Source organism: Callithrix jacchus, chromosome 2 (assembly GCF_049354715.1).
Source record: "Callithrix jacchus isolate 240 chromosome 2, calJac240_pri, whole genome shotgun sequence".
Classification (NCBI taxonomy): Eukaryota; Metazoa; Chordata; class Mammalia; order Primates; family Cebidae; genus Callithrix; species Callithrix jacchus.
This window is the reverse complement of record NC_133503.1, coordinates 120309279-120328988: the sequence shown is the minus strand read 5'-3', so window position 1 is coordinate 120328988 and position 19710 is coordinate 120309279. Positions and strand designations below refer to the sequence as shown.

The window sequence follows — 19710 nt, the reverse complement described above, 5'->3', positions numbered from 1 at the left end:
TAAGAAGAATGAATCTGATTTTATCTTTTTTCATTTGACTGCTATCCCAAGACCATGTATTGAAAAATTCATGTTTTCCTTTGCTAAGTTAAGGTATTATCTTCATTGTACACTAATCAATATACTAATTGTATCTATTTATTAATGTTTGCATTTTGTTTGTTCATTTCTGTTCATGCGACAATACCATAATGTTTTAATTTTACAGAGTTTGTAATATGATAGGACAGAACCCCTTATATTTATTCTTCCTTAGCTTGGTTTTTCTGGCTATTTCATTTGTTTTTGTTTTGTTTTTTGAGACGGATTCCCACTCTGTTGCCCAGGCTGGAGTGCAGTGGCGCAATCTTGGCTCACTGTAACCTTCGCCTCCTGGGGTCAAGCGCCTCAGTCTCCTAAGAAGCTGGGATTACACACACCCATCACCACGCCTGGCTAGTGTCTGTATTTTTGATAGAGACAGGGTTTCACCATGTTGGCCAGGTTGATCTTGAACTCGTGACCTCAAGCTATCCACCCACCTTGGCCTCTCAAAGTGCTACGATTACAGGCATGAGCCACAATGCTTAGCGGTTAAAAAAAAAAAAAAAGATTTTTGACTAGGGTATAAAGACAATAATGAGAGAAAGAATACTTTCAGACAAATGGAGACTGGACAACTGGATATCCTCTTGCAAAAGAAGGAAGTCAAACCTCCTACCTCATATCATACACAAAAAATAACCCAAAATGGATCAAAAAACTAAATGTAATGGATGGAACCATAAAACTTGGAAAAGAAAACAGGCATAAATCTTCATGACTTTGGGTTAGACAACACCTTCTTAGATGTGTTATCAAAAGCACAAGTAGCCCCCAAAACTCTAGATAAATTTGACTTCATCCAAATTAAAAACTTCTATGTTTCGAAGGACACTACCAAGAAAGTAAAAAGTTAATCTGTACAATGGGAGAAAATATTTAAAAACCATGAATTTGTAAAGGGCATAGTATGCAGAATATGCAGGAATCTCTTAAAATGCAACCAAAGACAATCCTATTAAAAATGGGCAAAATATGTGAATATTTGTTCCTTCAAAGGGAATATACAAATGGCCAATGAGCACATAAAAATTCTTGACATCTTTAGTCAATAAGAAAATGCAAATCAAAACTACAATCATATCTCATGCTCAATAAGATGGTGTCTTAGCACATTTTTGCTGCTGTAACATAGTACCTAAGACTAGGTAATTTATAATGCATAGAAAGTTATTCATTAACAGTTCTGGAGGCTAAGAGTCCAAGATCAAGGGGCTAGGAGTTGACAAGGGCCTTGTTGCTGCATCACCCCATGGTGAAAGTTGGAAGGGCAAGAGAAGAGTCACAGAGAGCTGAACCCTCCTTTTTTTTTTTTTTTTTTTTTTTTGAGAGGGAGTTTCGCTCTTGTTACCCAGGCTGGAGTGCAATGGCGTGATCTTGGCTCACTGCAACCTCCGCTTCCTGGGTTCAGGCAATTCTCCTTCCTCAGCCTCCTGAGTAGCTGGGATTACAGTCACGCGCCACCATGCCCAGCTAATTTTTTGTATTGTTAGTAGAGACGGGGTTTCACCATGTTGACCAGGATGATCTCGATCTCTTGACCTCGTGATCCACCCTCCTTGGCCTCCCAAAGTACTGGGATTACAGGCGTGAGCCACCGTGCCCGGCTCCCCTCCCTTTTATAAGGGCACCAATCCTGCCCATAAGAGTGAAGCCCTCATTGCCTAATCACTTTCTAAAGGTCCCCCCTATTTTTTTCTTTTTGAGATTTCCTGTTCCCTTATTGCCCAAGCTGGAGTTCAATGGCAGATCTCAGCTCACTGCAACCCAGCTTCCTGGGTTCAAGCAATTCTGCTTCAACCTTCCAAGTAGCTGGGATTACAGGCACACACCTCCACACCCAGCTACTTTTTGTATTATCAGTAGAGACAGGGTTTCATCATGTTGTCCAGGCTGGTCTCAAACTCCTGGCCTCAGGTGATCTGCCTACCTTGGCCTCCGAAAGTGCTGGAATTACAGGTGTGAGCCACTGTGCTGGCCAAGTCCCACCTCCTAATAGTGTTACCATGGCAATTAAATTTCAACATGAGTTTTAGAGTGGACAAATATTCACATTGTAGCAGGTATAATAAAAAAGATGAAAAATAGTGCTGGTGAAGATACAGAGAAATTGTAACCATCATACATTACTGATGGGGCATATAAAATGGGACATCCATTTTGCAGAAGAGTTTGGCAATTCAGAGCTACCATATGACTCAACAATTCCACTTCCAGGTGTAGAACTAAAAGAATTGAAAATATATGAATACACAAAAAGTTACTCTTGAATGTTCATGACAGCATTTTTCGTAATGGTCAAAAAGGAGAAACAATCTAAATGTGCATTAATTGAATTAATATTCAATATGTGGTATATTACACAAGGAAATAATATTCATCAACAAAAAGAAATACTTATACACACTACAACATAGTTGAATATTGAAAACATTATGCTAAGTAAAAGAATCTGAAGTCAAAAGGCCATATGTTATATAATTTCATTTATCTGGAATTTTCAGCATAGGCAAATCCCTAGAGACAAAAAGTGGGTGTGGTTTTCAGAGGCTGAGGGTAAAGGAAAATGGGTAGTGATTACTAATAGGTACAGGGTTTCTTTGGGGGGAATTAAAAATGTTCTGAAATTAGGGAATGGCATTGTTGCACACATCTGTGAGTATGCTTAAAACCACTAAATTGTACACTTTAACAGGATAAATTTAATGATGTGAGAATTATACCTTAATAATTTAAAAATATTTAACACCACATGGAACAAAAGTAGCCAGTGCTTATGTTTGCAAGATACACAGAAATGTGAGAGACCTCATGGAGAATTGCTTCTCAATATTCCTACCCAAATATTAATACATACTATGTTGTTGTTTCTCTTAATATAGTTTTCTGTAAATAATGGTGAACATTTTTTATTTGTGCCTAAGTATTTTAAAAATTATTTATTATATATACTGTATTATATATTATAAATAATATTTTTGAACTCATTGTATAAATGAACTCTAGATTTTTAATGTTAATTTGATATCCTGTTACTTTATTCTCATAATGCTTCTAGTGTTTTTTTCCACTCATTTCCATTTATTCTTTTGTTTTTTCCATAGGATGTTTGCTTTTGGCATAGATGCTTAAACTTATTAGTAGAAGACTTTATTTATTTTTTTTTTTTAAGAAACTAAGAAAGAGAAAGAGAAAAGGGGGAGAGAGAACAGGAGTCTTGCTCTATCGCCTTGGCTGGAATGCAATCTAGAAATAGGTATTAAAACCTCTTTTATGCTGATGATTGTGCTTAACAGTGGAGACAGGAAGGAATAAGGAAAGAAAATAACAAACAGCCAACCAATATTTCGTTTAAATCCGTGAAATGCTGTGCAAGTGCTGAAGAGTGATTTGCTTCCATTTATGTGGTCACTTTCAAAATAGGTGTAATGTGATACTAAAAAAAAATGTATGTTCTGTGGACCTGGGGTGAAAAATTCTATAAATATTCACTGAGTTTACTTGTTCCAGGTCTGAGTTCAAATCATAAATGTCTCTGTTAATTTTCTATCTCGTTGATCCATTGAATATTAACAATGTCGTGTCAAAGTCTCCTGCTATTAGTGTGGGAGTCCAAGTCTCTTTATAAGTCATTGAAAACTTGTCTTATATATCTGGGTGCCCCTATACTGGGTACATATATATTTATGATCATTGACTCCTATTGTTGCATTGATCTTTTTATCATTATGTAATGTCCTTCTTTGTTTCTTTTAGTCTTGGTTACTATTGTAGTCTATTTTGCCAGAGATGAAAGTTACAACTCCTGTTGTTTTTTTTTTGTTTGTTTCTTTTTGTTTTACTTTCCTCTCCATTTGATTGGTGAATCTTCCTCCAACCTTTTGTTTTAAGTCTTTGTGTGTCCTTGCTTATGAGATGGATCTGGATACATAGTGCCGATGTGTTTTGACATTTTATTGTTTGCATGTCTGTATCTTTAATTGGGGCATTTAATCCATTTAAATTTAGGATTAATATTGATATTTATGAGTTTAATATTGTCATTTAATGCTGGCTGGCTATTTTTCCCATTAGTTGATATAAATACTTCATTATGGAGATACCCTTTATCTTTTGGTAAGTTTTTGGTGACTGATACTGGTTGTTCCTTTCTGTGTGTAGTGCTTCTTTCAGAAGCTCTTGTAAAGCAGGCCTGGTGGTGATGAAATCTCTGAGTGCTTGCTTGTTTGTGAAAAATTTTATTTTTCCTTCATTTATAAAGCTTAGTTTGGCTGGATATGAGATTCTGGGTTGAAAATTCTTTTCTTTGAGGATATTGAATATTAACACCCACTCTCTTCTAGCTTGTAGGGTTTCTGCTGCGAGATCTGCTGTAAGTCTGATAGGCTTCCCTTTATGGGTAACCTGTCCTTTCTCACTAGCTGCCCTTAGAATTTTCTCCTTTATTTCAACCCTGGTGAATCTAACAATTATGTGTCTTGGGGTTGCTCTACTTGAGGAATATCTTTGTGGTGTTCTCTCTATTACCTGGAAATGAGTATTGTCCCACCTTACTAGGTTAGGAAAGTTTTCCTGAATAATATCCTGAAGAATATTTTCCAGCTTGGATTCATTCTCTTCATGACATTCAGGTACACCTATCAAACGTAAATTAGGTCTTTTCACATAGTCCCATATTTCTTGGAGACTTTGCTCATTCCTTTTTACTTTTTCTTCTCTAATCTTGTCTTCTTGTTTCATTTCATTAAGTTGGTCTTCGACCTCTGATATCCTTTCTTCTGCTTGATCAATTTTTTTTTTTTTGAGACGGAGTTTCGCTCTTGTTACCCAGGCTGGAGTGCAATGGCGCAATCTCGGCTCACCGCAACCTCCGCCTCCTGGGTTCAGGCAATTCTCCTGCCTCAGCCTCCCGAGTAGCTGGGATTACAGGCGCACGCCACAACGCCCAGCTAATTTTTTGTATTTTTTAGTAGAGACGGGGTTTCACCATGTTGACCAGGATGGTCTCGATCTCTTGACCTCGTGATCCACCCGCCTCGGCCTCCCAAAGTGCTGGGATTACAGGCTTGAGCCACCGCGCCCGGCCCCTGCTTGATCCATTTGAGTGTTAAAACCTGTGCATACTTCTCAGAGTTCTCGTGTAGTATTCTTCAGTTCCATTAATTCACTTATATTCCTCTCTAAATTGTCTATTCTCGTTGGGATTTCGTCAAATCTTTTTTCAAAGTTCTTAGTTTCTTTACATTGGGCTACAACATATTCTTTTAACTCACAGAAGTTTCTTATTATCCACCTTCTGAAGCCTGATTCTGTTAATGGAATGCACTTGCTCTCCATCAGGCCTTGTTACCCCGTTGATGAGGAACTGTGATCCTCTGTAGAGGGAGAGACATTCTGATTTTGAGTATTCTCAGCCTTTTTACGTTGGTTTCTTCCCATCGTTGTAAATTTGTCCACCTGTGGTCTTTGTAATTACCAACTTTAAAATTAGGTCTCTTAGTGGATGTCCAACTTGTTAATTCCCAGGGCCGAAATCTGAGCAACCCACTGCGCCGGCTAAAACAGCGGCATCAAGATTCTTGGTGCTTTTCTGTCTGGGAGTCTCCCGTCTGGCTTCCCTCCTGAATCCCTTCTTCAATCAGCTCCAAATGTTGGCCAAAAGGGAATCCAGTCCCATTTACTCTGCACCAAGAGCCGCTGCGCATGGGCACCAGCAAAACCACAGCGCCGGCCACAAGAGTCGCACTGGCAACCTGTGGGGCTCCTCCACTGGGAATCTCCTGGTCCTTGAGCAACAAAAATTCGTCTGAAAGTGTGGTGTCCTCTCGTTCTCTGCACTTTCACTGGGAGCTACAAGCCTGAGCTGCTAGTGGTTGGACATCTTGGATCTCTCTCTGGACTTGTAATTCTATCAGGTTTTAAAGACTTTAAAGAGTTCTGTGGTAGGAGTGCCATGAAAGGCAGTCTCAACAACTGTGAGCAGTCTCATAGGGTAATCTCACTGGGCCCTTTTCTTGGGGACTCCAGATTCAATATTGTGAAGTTCTTTCTCTACAGTCAAATTTCTGCAAACGACTCTTTCAACCTTCATACTGGGAGGGTGTGATCCTACCTACACACATTCTTTGAACTATGTCAAGAGTATGGGAAAGGCGGGTCTTTACTTTTGCATACAAACTTTTGTTTTTCTTTTTTTTTTTTTTTAAGACAGTTTCGCTTTGTTGCCCAGGCTGGAGTACAGTGGCATGATCTTGGCTCACTGCAATCTCCACCTCTCAGGTTCAAGCGATTCTCATGCCTCAGCCTCTGGAGTCACTGGGATTACAGGTGCCCACCACCACAACTGGCTAATTTTTGTATTTTTAGTAGAGACAGGGTATCACCAAGTTGGCCAGGCTGGTCTTGAACTCCTGACCTCAGGTGATCCACCCACCTCGGCCTCCCAAAGTGCTGGGACTACAGGTGTGAGCCACCATGCTGGGCCTTTTACTGTATATTAACCTTTGCCAAATTTCTTTTTCAATATAGGGCCCAAGTCTTAATAAAATTTTGTCTCCTCAAAATAAAATTCCACTGTTTTATCCAGGTAAAAAAATCCTCTAGCCCAGAGCAGATATCAGTTTTATGGGCCCTGAAGCATATGGAATTTGGGGGCTTTGAGAGAATGAATACAAAAATAACTTGTGAATTAAAAAAAAAAAAAAATAGACCTGCCAGTCATGGTGGCTCACGCCTGTAATCCCAGCACTTTGGGAGGCCAAGACAAGCAGATTGATTGAGCTCAGGATTTCAAGACCAGCCTGGACAACATAGTGAAACCCCAGCTCTACTAAAAATACAAAAACTAGCTGGGTGTGGTGGTGTATGCCTGTAGTCCCAGCTACTTGGGAAGCTGCAGTGGGAGGATCACCTGAGCCCTGGAGGTTGAGGCTGCAGTGAGCTGTGATCAAACCACTGCACTACAGACTGGGTGACAGAGTGAGACCCTATTTAAAAAAAAAGAAAAGACCATTTAACACATACCTCAGGCCCCTCCTAGGTTCTTGGAAGGGGCTCATGGAAGTGGAGCAGCCTGAAACAATAGCATACTTAACTTCATGGCAAATCTATATTGACCCCCAATAGTCCTGAACTAGGGGAGAGAAAATTGCTTAATAATGTAAAGGAGGGATTTGGTAATCTAAATTACAAACAAAATTTGAATCAAGAAGACCCTTAACTTCTCTCTCAGAGTCACCTAGTAGTATCAATTTCTAAGCTTTTTATGGTGTTTTGTGCTATAATAAGATCAATTGTTTTCTCATTCCTGGCCTAGGTTTCAGCTTTCTTGGGTTTGTCAAATCAGTTTTCATTCATCCATCAGCTTTTTGGTGTCCAGGAAAGTTGTTGCTGTTGTCTCCTTTGCTGTTCTTGTTCTCTGAGTTTGTGCCATTTAAAAAAATCTCTTTCCTGTCATTCTATTAAGAGTTTCAGAAAAGAGCAGAGGGCAGTGTGTATATTCAAACTGCCCTTCTTAACGCAAAGATTGATGGTGCCAAATCATACTTCAAAATCATCCCCCTAACGGTGCAGCACTTTATACTTCTGGCAGCACAGCATGAAATAGCCATTTACTCTTATCAGTACTCCATCTTCTTAAAATTTACCAACCAGTTTAAACTATCTCATTATTTTAATTTGCATTTCCCTGGTTCCTAGTGAGGTTCAGTGTTATCTTATGTGTCCATTGGCCCTTTGTTTTTCCTCTCCTATGAGTAACCTGTTCATATAATTTACCCTTTTTTTTTGTTGTTTGTTTTTGAGATGGAGTCTTGCTCTGTTACCCAGGCTGGAGTGCAGTGGCACAATCTCAGCTCACTGCAGTCTCTGACTCCTGGGTTCAAGCAATTCTCCTGTGTTAGCCTCCTGAGTAGCTGGGACTACAGGCAGGCACTGCCACGTCCGGCTAATTCACCTGGCTAATTTTTGTATTTTTAGTAGAGACAGGGTTTCACCATGTTGGTCTGGCTGGTCTTGAACTCCTGACCTGGTGATCCACCTTCCTCAGCCTCCCAAAGTGCTGGGATTACAGGCATGAGCCACTGTGCCTGGCCCAATTTACCCATTTTTTACAGTATGTAGTGAAGGAGATTAGAACATGCTACTCCCAAATGTGCCACTTTGGTATACTGATTATTTTGAACTAAAGGTAACTGAGAAAATGCAGATACCCCCTTGCTACCCAAAAGCAGGGCATAACATTTCCAATGACAGAGGTACCATTCTCCACCATATGATACAGAGAACGTTCTTCTGACTGGAGATGAAGAGTTATGCCAAAATAAATCTGCATAAACAAACCTAAAATAATCCTTATCTTCCATTAGTGTCTCTCATATATTTTCTATTCAATTTTCCACAATTTACCACCCTTAGCCAAAACTATGTCTTCCTTTGTCTTGTCACACCTCTACAATTTATCATTCTTTGTTAAAATGGCATGAAAGTGCTCAGGCCAATTTGCTTCTACAGGTCTTCATGAAGGCCTGTGTGTATACATAAAAATATTAACATTAAATAAATTTGTTTGCTTGTGTTTCTCTCCTGTTAATCTGTCTTTTGCCAGTTTAATTCTCAGGCCCAGCCACAGAATTTAAGAGTGTAGAAGAAAGTCTTTCCTGCCTTACAGTAGTTTATCTTTTTCTTTGTGATTTGTAGGCATTCTTTGTATTTGCTAAATTATTTTAGGTCATACAAATTGTGAGTATTTTTTCTTTTTTTTTTTTTGAGACAGAGTTTCACTCTTGTTACCCAGGCTGGAGTGCAATGGCGCAATCTTGGCTCACCGCAACCTCCGCCTCCTGGGTTCAGGCAATTCTCCTGCCTCAGCCTCCTGAGTCACTGGGATAACAGGCACACGCCACCATGCCCAGCTAATTTTTTGTATTTTTAGTAGAGACGGGGTGTCACCATGTTGACGAGGATGGTCTCGATCTCTTGACCTCGTGATCTACCCGCCTCAGCCTCCCAAAGTGCTGAGATTACAGGTGTGAGCCACTGTGCCTGGCCAGTGAGTATTTTTTCTAATATTCCTCTTTGTATTTCATCTAAATTCTAAGACATTTAAAATTTTGATGTGATTGTGCTTTTTGTGTCTATATAAGGCAGACCTTCCCCATCCCAAGGGGCTAAATATGATTTTCCTTTAATACATGTGTGGTTCTGATTTTCACATTTAGGTCTTTAAGCCATTTGAAATTTACTTTTATCATGGGAGGGGCCATTTTTCCCATATCAATAGTAGTAACATTTATTTAATAGTCTTTTACCCATTGATTTGAATTGTCATATTTATTAACTGCTAAAGGCTTATATGAGTATTTTTCTGTTTCTCTATCCTTTCTGGGTTCTCTGTCCTTTCTTACAAATTTAATATCTTATTGACCATGTGCTTCTCAAAACTACACTTTGGACAGAAAATATCCTTGCAAGAAATTAAACAGAAACTTGCTAATGTTATAAAAATATCAATTACAGATTAAAAGAAAATGATTTCTTGAATATTTATTACACAAATGCTTACTTACACTTATCTGAAAATTATTATAGGACAATTGGTGCATGTCACATTCATACTACTATCCATATAGGAACAAATACATTTAGTCAACTATATCAGGGTAATACACAAGGTTTTTGTTTGTTTAGGCTTCTGAGTTGAAAGAAAACATCCAGTAAGGAAAATGAATTTCCAGTGAATAAATATTAACAATGTAAATAATAAAAATTACTTCTAAATGTTTTACATTTTGACAACTTTGAATTATACTTACATACTAATATTTCCAAAAATTGCAAGTTACAAGGGTCACTGTCAGGGTGAAAATATATTTTGAAAAGCTTTTTAAAGATATGTTATTATGTTTAACATCATTTGATTTATTCTTGGCACATGTGGCATCTTGGAAAGTAAAAATACACTTTGCCAATTTTCTGCTATTGTGCAGATATAAGAGAAAGAGAAGTGTGGGGCAGACAGACCTGTGTTCAGCTTTGTCCAAAATTGTGTCGTTTGAAGCTGGTTGATTACCTTTCAGTGCTGGGACTAAGACTAAATTAAATGATGCATATTTTAAATGTACAGCATGGGCACTCAGTAAATGATATACTTCACTCAATTTATTCACATTGAAGTAATAGCAAAATATCACAGTCCTATGTTGTGGTACAATTTGAAAAACCGAAAAAATTGGGAAATTAAAAATAACATCAATGTGTTTTGAAAAAATTGTACTTTTTATAAATAAATCCTTTAACAGGTTTAAATAGTTCCTAATAAAAATTAGTGCCTACTATACCCTTATTTTTTTTTAAAAAAAGACCTAAAATATGATAAAAATGGTCAATGGTTAAGGACTTTTGGTTTTCCTTTGTGCTGCTGATATAAAAATAATGGCTTTATTTAAGGCTTAGTAAGTGATTGATTATAGTTGCCCTGAACCAAATCATTATTCTCAATGTTGCACTCAGTTGAAACAAACCTACTGCCTTGAATGACCATCATAGAGAAATGCCCATGATATTCTATTAATATAATTGAACCAGTCATGCCCTCCTTTTTGATCAAAGTAAAGGTTCATTTGGTGGCATGTGGCAGTTCAGCTTGTCTCAAATTAAGAATGGCTCATATATACAATCAAAAATGAATTTTTCTCATGCTAAATATGTGGTGTTTGGAATATATCAGACTCCTGAAAATTAAATTTATATTTTCACAAGGAATAGACTATTCTAGACAAGCAATGCTTATATCCCTATTCTCAGATTATTTTGTTTCCTACCCTGACTATCTAACAAGTTCATCCTTCCAAACTTGACTCAAAAACCCCTCCTCCAGTAAACTTTCCCTAACCAAGGTTCACACCCCTCCATTTATGTCCCTTACATACATGTATAATATATATTAACTGGCATATATTATTATTTATATTTTGTGTGCTTTCAACTTTTAGCTAAAATGTTGTCTTTGACTTTTTAAGCCTCCACAGTGTTTAGTGCTGTGCTACTCATGTATATGTGTGACTGTATGTATGCATGTGGGGTTGTGTTTGTGTATGTACATGTTTATGTGTGTATGTGTTGAATGAATAAAAAAACTAAAGAATCTGGGCATCTGTAGGGTAGAAAAGTTTCATAATTTTTCAGAAACAAAAATTGCTGGAACTACCTAACATTAAAAAATCTGATTTCTAAAGCAATTTCAGTTTGGTTTTAGATATGTCAGTAATAAAAAGGCAGTGGGAAAAATGGTTTAAAACCCTTCATGAAATATCTAAAAGGCCTTGGCCTTTTAACAAATTATTATTAGGAGCACCAAACCAAACATTTTACTAAATAGCGGTATAACCTTTTCTAGGACTTTATGAACATAGACTTCTCTATTCAAGACAAAGAATACTGAACAGGAATAGGTGTTGTGAATCAGGATACAAAAGGCAATTCACACTAAGTCAATAATAGCTAATGCACATTTGCAGTTAATTTAAAAATCCCTCTGTAGTACATATGCATGTTAAGTAAAAGAATAGTTGTAGATCTTCATAGTTGTTTTAATACTGTAAAACATAACACAATACTGAAGTATCTATTTAACAGGAAAATTTTGTTTATAATAGCTGTTAATATTAAAATAGGATACAATAATAAAAAATTATTCTCAATGTGTATATTTTCAAATTTGCCTGACAGTGTCCTTTTGAGAAACCTGACAATTTGTAGTTAGATTACAGACATTTGCATTTCACTTTCATAATTGAAAATATTACTTACATAACAAACAACAATATATAGTAGCTTTTTACTGAAGCACTCTGCAATTTATATTTAAAGCTTTGCAATAAAGCAAAATTCACTGTACTTTTCATAAGTTATATTACATAACATGTCGTGTATGTTATAATTACACAAAGAATAAATAAATAAAAGAAGCCTTAAAAAAATTCAGAACCATAACAATGGAATGTTTTAGCTGTCATTCTCAATGTTACTTTATATGTTTGCATTAAGTTCTAATGTATTTCAAACCCAGGAAACTTTATCTTTAAATAATATACTAAAAATATCAAGTTTAAAGTATAAACATAATACTCTACATGCCTTTTTTCCTAGGTCATCTAGGAAATAAAACAAGATAAACAAAGGCAAGGATAGTTCTTTTGCCGCAAAATCTCTCTTTGCTTCTCCATAAACCTTCATGTCATTTCTAGAGCATATATTACATGATGACAGCTTTGGCAAGTATAAGTAGATTTAAATGGCTTCTTTCTTGGAAGAAAGAAAACAACTTAAACTAACAATTTTCTTTTTGGCTTATTCATTCTCAATCTTTCTTTCTCTGATATGTAATAGTGGTATAAAAGCACTTCATGAAATGCTCACTATTAATCATTTAAATAGCACAGAATGAATTAATGTATATAAATAATCAAAATATATTATCAGGATAGATACTAGGGTGAGGTTCTAGAATTTGTTACACGTAGAGCTAAACTTGCAAGAGATCGCATGGCAAAAGTCGAAACTTTGTGACATATCCCAGCTTTTGAAATATAGTTGGAAGCCAATCGAAAAAGCCTTTCAGCACCAAAGGTATTAAAGTGCCCAGGAAGCACCTTCTCTACCAGACCTCTGTCCACTAATTCTATTAGACGTTCACAGGTTCCGACATAGTCACTTATCCTGCTGTATGGGAGCCAGTCAATCAGTGATCCATCATACACGACGTCTCCACTGAAGAGAATCTTTCGGTCTTTGTCATGTAAGCAAATGCTGCCCCTGGAGTGACCTGGCATGTGCATAACAGTGAGCTGTCTGTCACCAAGGTTGATCACATCCCCTACAAATGGAAACAGAGTTTACAGATAAACATGTTGTATACTTGACTTAGCATTTAAAGAATAAAAGAGCATTATATGCTTCCAAAGAAATTGGGAAAGATGACACTTACTTTATTTCATAACTACTGTATTTCTTAATGATGAGTTTAAAATAAGCTGCCTATATTTCATTCCTATTGTTTGCTAGACCAGTGTTTGCCAAAGCAAGTAAGTGGAACACTACTTCTAAAGGTTATTATGATACATAAATGAAAAGGAGGTAATTCTGTGGTCAAATAATTTGGGGAATTCTCACTTTAAAGAAAAGTAGCTTTCTTTTCAGAAAGACATCTTTGAGCTTTTATTATATTAATGTATACTGTGGATATACACGAAGTAGATATCGTTGTACAATTTCTCAAACTTATTTGATCATGAAACTTACTTTTCAGAACATCTGTGGTACCAGTATCCTGTTGACACAATTAATGAATGTTGCTCTAGGGAATTTTATTGTATTTTGCCTCTTGTTTTGTCACCTTGTCAGAATTAGGGCTTGAGGAATTGGTGATGATTATTACTCTAATAACATTAGAGCATAAATGATGATGCTCTAATGTTATTGCTGTGAGTAATAATCTCTTTCATTTCTGACCCAGGAACCTCAAGTCTTCTGTCAGAATACATTAAATTCTGGCAAGCTAACTTGCAAATAGGGTAAACTCTCACCAGAGAGGAAATGGAGCTACATGGGTGCAAAATTGCTCTGTTTCACTGGAACTTAATTAGTATAAACTTGAGTAAATCATGGTAAATTAAAAGATTCATACTGTGATCTCTAGTGTAAGCACATACACAGGAAAAAAATTTAAAAATATATAGCTAGAAAATTAATAAATCCAAACAAGCCAGGCTGGTGGCTCATGCCTATAATCCCAACACTGGGAGGCCGAGGCGAGAGGATCACCAGGTCAAGGGGTAGAGACCATCCTGACCAACATGGTGAAACCCTGTCTCTACTAAAACTACAAAAATTAATAGGTGTGGTAGCATGCGCCTGTAGTCTCAGCTACTCAGCAGGCTGAGGCAGGAGAATCACTTGATCCTGGGAGGCAGAGGTTGCAGCGAGCCAAGATCACAAGTCTCCATCTCGGGGGTGGGATGGGGGGTGGAGAGGAATAAAAATGGTGTAATAATCAGGATTTGGAAAACTGGTAAACATAAAAAGGCAGAGATTGTCAGACTGAATTAAAGATCAAGATACATGCAGTCTACAAGAAATTATAAGGCCAAAGACACACATAAGTTGAAAAGCTTAACCATATTAACTATTACTGATTAGAGAACTAGGGGAGCTATATTATTGTAACACAAAATTAATTTCTACATGAGGAATATTACTAAAGAAGTAATTTTATGAGAATATTATACATTAAATCAATACATAGAAAAGTAAAAATTATAAATGTATATGCATCTAAAACAGACACCAAAAATGCATTAAGCAAAAACTGACAGAAATAAACAATAAACAATTCAACAATTATACCTGGAGAGTTCAATATTCTTTTCTGTGTAATTCATAAAACAAGTAAATAGAAAATCAGTAAGGATATGGAAGACCTGAACAACTCTATCAACCAACTTGACCTGACAAAAATAAAACACTTTACTCCAAAATAGCAATGTACACATTCTTTTCAATTGCAGTTGAAATATTCAACAGGCTATAAAGCAAGAATAAATAAATATAAAAGGAATAAAATCATACAAAGTATGTTCTCTGACCACAACATAATTAAATTAGAATTAAAAAAATGAACAGAAAATGTATGACGTGTAGAGTTTTTTTGGTTTGTTTTTTCTGAGACAGAGTTTCACTCTCTCGCCCAGGCTGGCATGCAGTGGGACGATCTTCGCTTGCTGCAACCTTGGTCTTTCAGGTTCAAACAATTCTCACACCTCAGACTGGTGCATAGCTGGAATTACAGGCGTGTGCCACCACGTCTGACTAATTTTTATATTTTTAGTAGAGACAGGGTTTTGCCATGTTGGTCGGGCTGGTCAGCATCTTGGCAAGTCTGGCCTCAAGCAATCCTTCCTGCCCAACCTCCCAAAGTGCTGGGATAAACAAAAACAAATATGGGTAATATTCAAACAAACGTAAAGCAAACAGCAAACCTCTACATAGTTTATGGATCAAAAAGAAATCAAAAGGAAATATAAAAATATTTTGAATGAATGAAAACAAAATCAAAACATACCAAATGTACAGAATACAGCTGAAGCAGTACTTAGAAGAAAATTTATTGTTTTAAATGCTTATTTTATGAAGGATTAAATGTTTACAATCAATAATCAAAGTTACTATCCTGAGAAGTTAGAAAAAGAAGAAAAATCAAACACAAAGTAACTATTAGTGGAAATAATAAAGGACAGAGCAAAAATAAATGAATACAAATAGCAACAGAGAAAAACAGATGAAACCAACAGTAATTTATTTGAAAACTACAACAAAATTGATACACCTTTAGCCAGACAAATCAAGAAAAAAATTAGAGAAGATACAACTTGCTAAAATAGGAATGAAAGAAGGAACATTACTACAGATGCTACGGAAATTAAAAGGAGAATAAGGGAATATTATGAACAATTTTAAGCCAACAAATTTGGCAACTTATTTGAAATGAACATATTCTTAAAAAGAGACCAATCATCAAAATTGATCCAAGAAGAAATGAAATCTAAATAAACCTTTATCAAGCAAAGAAATTGATTAACAATTTAACATCTCCCCACAAAGAAAAGTATGGGCTCAAAGAAGGCTTCATTGATCAATTCTGTCAATCATTTTTAAATGGGACAATGTCAACCCTACATAATTTCAACGCATATCAAGACTTTCAGAATATAGATGAGAAATGTAACTTGATTATTACCCTCATAAAAAAACAAAAACAATAAATAACAACAAAATCAAGGCTGGTATGGTGACTCACTCCTATAATCCCATCACTTTGGCAACATATGGGAGGATTGCTTGAGGCCAGGAGTTCAAGACCAGCCTGGGCAAAATAGTGAGACCTCTGTCTCTATAAAAATTAAAAATAAATAATAATTTTAAAAGCCAAGCAGGGTGCTTTGGGCCTGTAGTCTAGCTACTCAGGGAGCTGAGATGGAAGGATTGCTTGAGCCCAGAAGTTTGAGGCTACAGAGCTCATGATGGTGCCACTGCACTCTAACCTGAACAACAAAGACTCTTTCAAACAAAACAAAACAAAAAAGCCTATACACGAATATATCTAATGAATGCAGTCTTAAAATTCTTGACAAAATATTGACAAATCAAATCCAGCAACTTATAAATAGGAAAATGACCAAGAGGAGTTCATCCCAGAAATATTGTTTGGTTTAACTAGTGAAAATAAATTAATGTAATATACCATGTTAATAAAGGAGAAAGTCATATGATTATCTCAATTGATACATAAAAAGCTCATGACAAAATCCAATTCTCATTCATGATAAAAACTTCCAGCAAACTTGGAATCACTGGGGAAGGTTCTGAACTTGATAAAGATCACTTATGAACACCTACAGGTAATATCGCTTTGAATAGAAAGTCTCCTAAAATAATGAGGCCAGAATGTCTGCTCTTACCATTTCTATCCAACATTATATTAAAGATCCTAGCAAGTGTAATAAGCCAAGAAAAAGAGAATAAAGTCCCACAGATTTAATAAGCCAAGAAAAAGAGAATAAAGTCCCACAGATTAGGGAAAAAAAAGTAAATCTCTATTTAGACATAATCTTACATACAGAAAGTCCTAAGTAAAGTAGGAAAAAGCTAGAGAAATAAAAAACAAGTTTAGCAATGTCACAAGATACAAGATGAACATAAAAAGATAAACTGTATTTCTATAAGCTACAACTGACTATCAGAAATGAATTTTAAAACATTTGACTTGAAATAGCATCACAAAGAATAAAATACTTGGGAAAAAATTTAACAAAAGATGTTTATTAATATATGAACACTATATAATGAAAACTACAAGAACACTGTCAAAATTAATTAAAGAAGATCTAAATAAAAAGAGAGAGAGGCTATGCTTACTGACTGTCTCAGTATCACTAAGACTCAATATTGCTATGATGGTAATGTAACCCAATTTTTCCAGTAGCTACACTGCCTAATAAAACTTTCTGCAATTACTGAAATGTTGATTCTCAATACTGTTCAATATGGTGTGGCTAATGGCACTTGAAATAAAGCTAATACATTTAAGGAATTAAATTTTTAACTGTTAACCAATCACTTAATTATTTTTTTAAATAGATGGAATCTCTGTCACTCAGGCTGAAGTGCAGCGGCCTGCTTATAGCTCACTATAACCCCTGAACTCCTGGGCTCAAGGTATCCTTCCAAGTAGCTGCGACTACAGGTATATAACAACAGCCCAGCTAACTTAAACACTTTTTTAGTGACAGGATCTCACTTTGTTGCCTTACTAGTCCCATACTCCTGGCCTTAAATGATCCTCCAGCTTCAGCCTCCTAAGGAGCTGAGATTACAGGTGAGCCACCATGTCCGGCAATCTTAATTTAAATTTGATAACCATACATGGCTAGTGGCTACTGTAATGGCCAGTAAAACTTCAACATAATCTCAATCAAAATCTTATCCTTTTTAAACTGAAAATCTGACTCTAAATTTCATGTGGAAATGCAAATGACCTAGAATAGCCAATACAATTATGAAAAAGAGGAACACAGAGGATGTATACTATCTAATTTCAAGAGTTACAATAAAATATTGCTTCTCAGTCTTTTGGCTAAGATCAACTGTACAATAAAGCTACAGTAATCAAGATATTGTGTTACTGGTTAAATAGACATAATTGATGGAAGAGAACAGAGAGTCTGAAAGTAGACACAGTATTGTCAACGGGTATCTGAAAAAGGTCAACCAAGATAATTAAATGTGTAGAAAGATAGTCTTTTCAACAAATTGGATGGGATACATTCTATATCCATTTTCAGACAAACAAGGACTGAGAACCTCTCAACCTTTACTTCACAATATTCACAGAAATTAACTGAAAATAGGTCATAAACCTAAATATGGGAACTTCTAGAGAAAAATTAGGAGAACATTTTTATGATCTTGGGCTAGACACAGAGCTCTTAAATACGACACAACAATCATAAAGCATGAGACAAAAATTACTAACTGGACTTCAACCAAGTTATCAGCTTTCTTGCTTAAAAAGACACCATTAAGTAAATGAAAAGGTAGGCCACACATTGGGAGAACATATTTGCAAAATGTATATCTGATAAAATCTTGTATTCAGAATATATTTAGAACTTGTACAACTCAATAATAAAATAGTTCCAATTTTTTTTTTTTTTTTTTGAGATGGAGTTTCGCTCTTGTTACCCAGGCTGGAGTGCAATGGCGCGATCTTGGCTCACGGCAACCTCCACCTCCTGGGTTTGAGCAATTCTCCTGCCTCCGCCTCCCGAGTAGCTGGGACTACAGGTGTGCGCCACTGTGCCCAGCTAATTGTTGTATTTTTAGTAGAGAAGGGGTTTCATCTTGTTGACCAGGATGGTCTCGATCTCTTGACCTCGTGATCCACCCTCCTGGGCCTCCCAAAGTGCTGGGATTGTAGGTGTGAGCCACCACGCCCGACCCAAAATAGTTCAATTTTTAAAAGGAAGAAAAGATTTTAATATACACTTTTATAAAGACAATATCTGATTAGCAAATAAGTACCAAAAAGATGCTCAACACCATTAATTTTTAGTGAATGCAAATTAAATCACAATGAAGTACCACTACACACTCACTAGAATGGCTAAATTGAAAAGGATTAACAAAACCAAGTGTTGAAAAAGATGTGATCTGGGCATAGTGGCTCATGCCTATAATCCCAGCACTCTGGAAGGCTGAGGAGGGCAGATTGCCTGAGTTCAGGAGTTCAAGACCAGCCTGGCCAACAGGGTGAAACTCCATTTCTACTAAAAACAAAATTTACCAGGCGTGGTGGTGCATGCCTATAATCCCAGCTACTTAGGAGGCGGAGGCAGAAGAATTGCTTGAACTTGGGAGGTAGAGGTCACAGTGGGATTGTACCACTGCACTCCAGAGTGGGTGAAGAGTGAGACGCTGTATAAAAAAAAAAAAAAGGAAAAAAAAAAGATGTGGTGTTGTGTAGAATGTTCTATAAATATCTGTTAAGTCCATTTGTTCTAGGGTATAGAACAGATTGTTTCTTTGTTGACTTTCCATCTTTATGACCTGTCCAGTGCTATCAGCAGAGTATTAAAGTCTCCCACTATTACTATGTTTCCATCTATCTCATTTCTTAGGTCTCATAGTAATTATTTTATAAATTTAGGAGCTCCAGTGTTAGGTGCCTATATATTTAGAATTGGGATATTTTCCTATTGGACTAGTCCTTTTATCATTATATAATGTTCCTCTTTGTCTTAACTGCTGTTGCTTTAGAATTTGTTTTGTCTGATATAAGTCTGCCCACTTTAGGTGTCCATTTGCATGGAAAATTTTTTCTACCTTTTTACCTTAAGTTTATGTGAGTCTTTATGTGTTAGGTGAGTCTCCTGAAGACAGCAGAAACTTAGTTGGTGAATTCTTACCCACTCTGCCATTCTGTATCTTTTAAGTGGAGCATATAGGCCATTTACATTCAATGTTAGCATTGAGATGTGAGGTACTATTCTATTCATAGAGCTATTTGTTACCTGA

At 36.3% G+C, this 19710-nt stretch overlaps 1 protein-coding gene across 1 annotated transcript in view; it reads right to left on the bottom strand.

The window, feature by feature from the left end:
- Nucleotides 1–9609: 9609 nt before the first annotated feature.
- The window catches only part of MBLAC2 (metallo-beta-lactamase domain containing 2), a 28309-nt gene continuing 18208 nt past the window's right edge, over nucleotides 9610–19710 (bottom strand). The window contains exon 2 of the mRNA XM_002744770.6: nucleotides 9610–12955. Within this exon, the coding sequence (XP_002744816.1) occupies nucleotides 12570–12955 (386 nt within the window). The 3' untranslated portion in view covers nucleotides 9610–12569. The remainder of the gene's footprint in view (nucleotides 12956–19710) is intronic.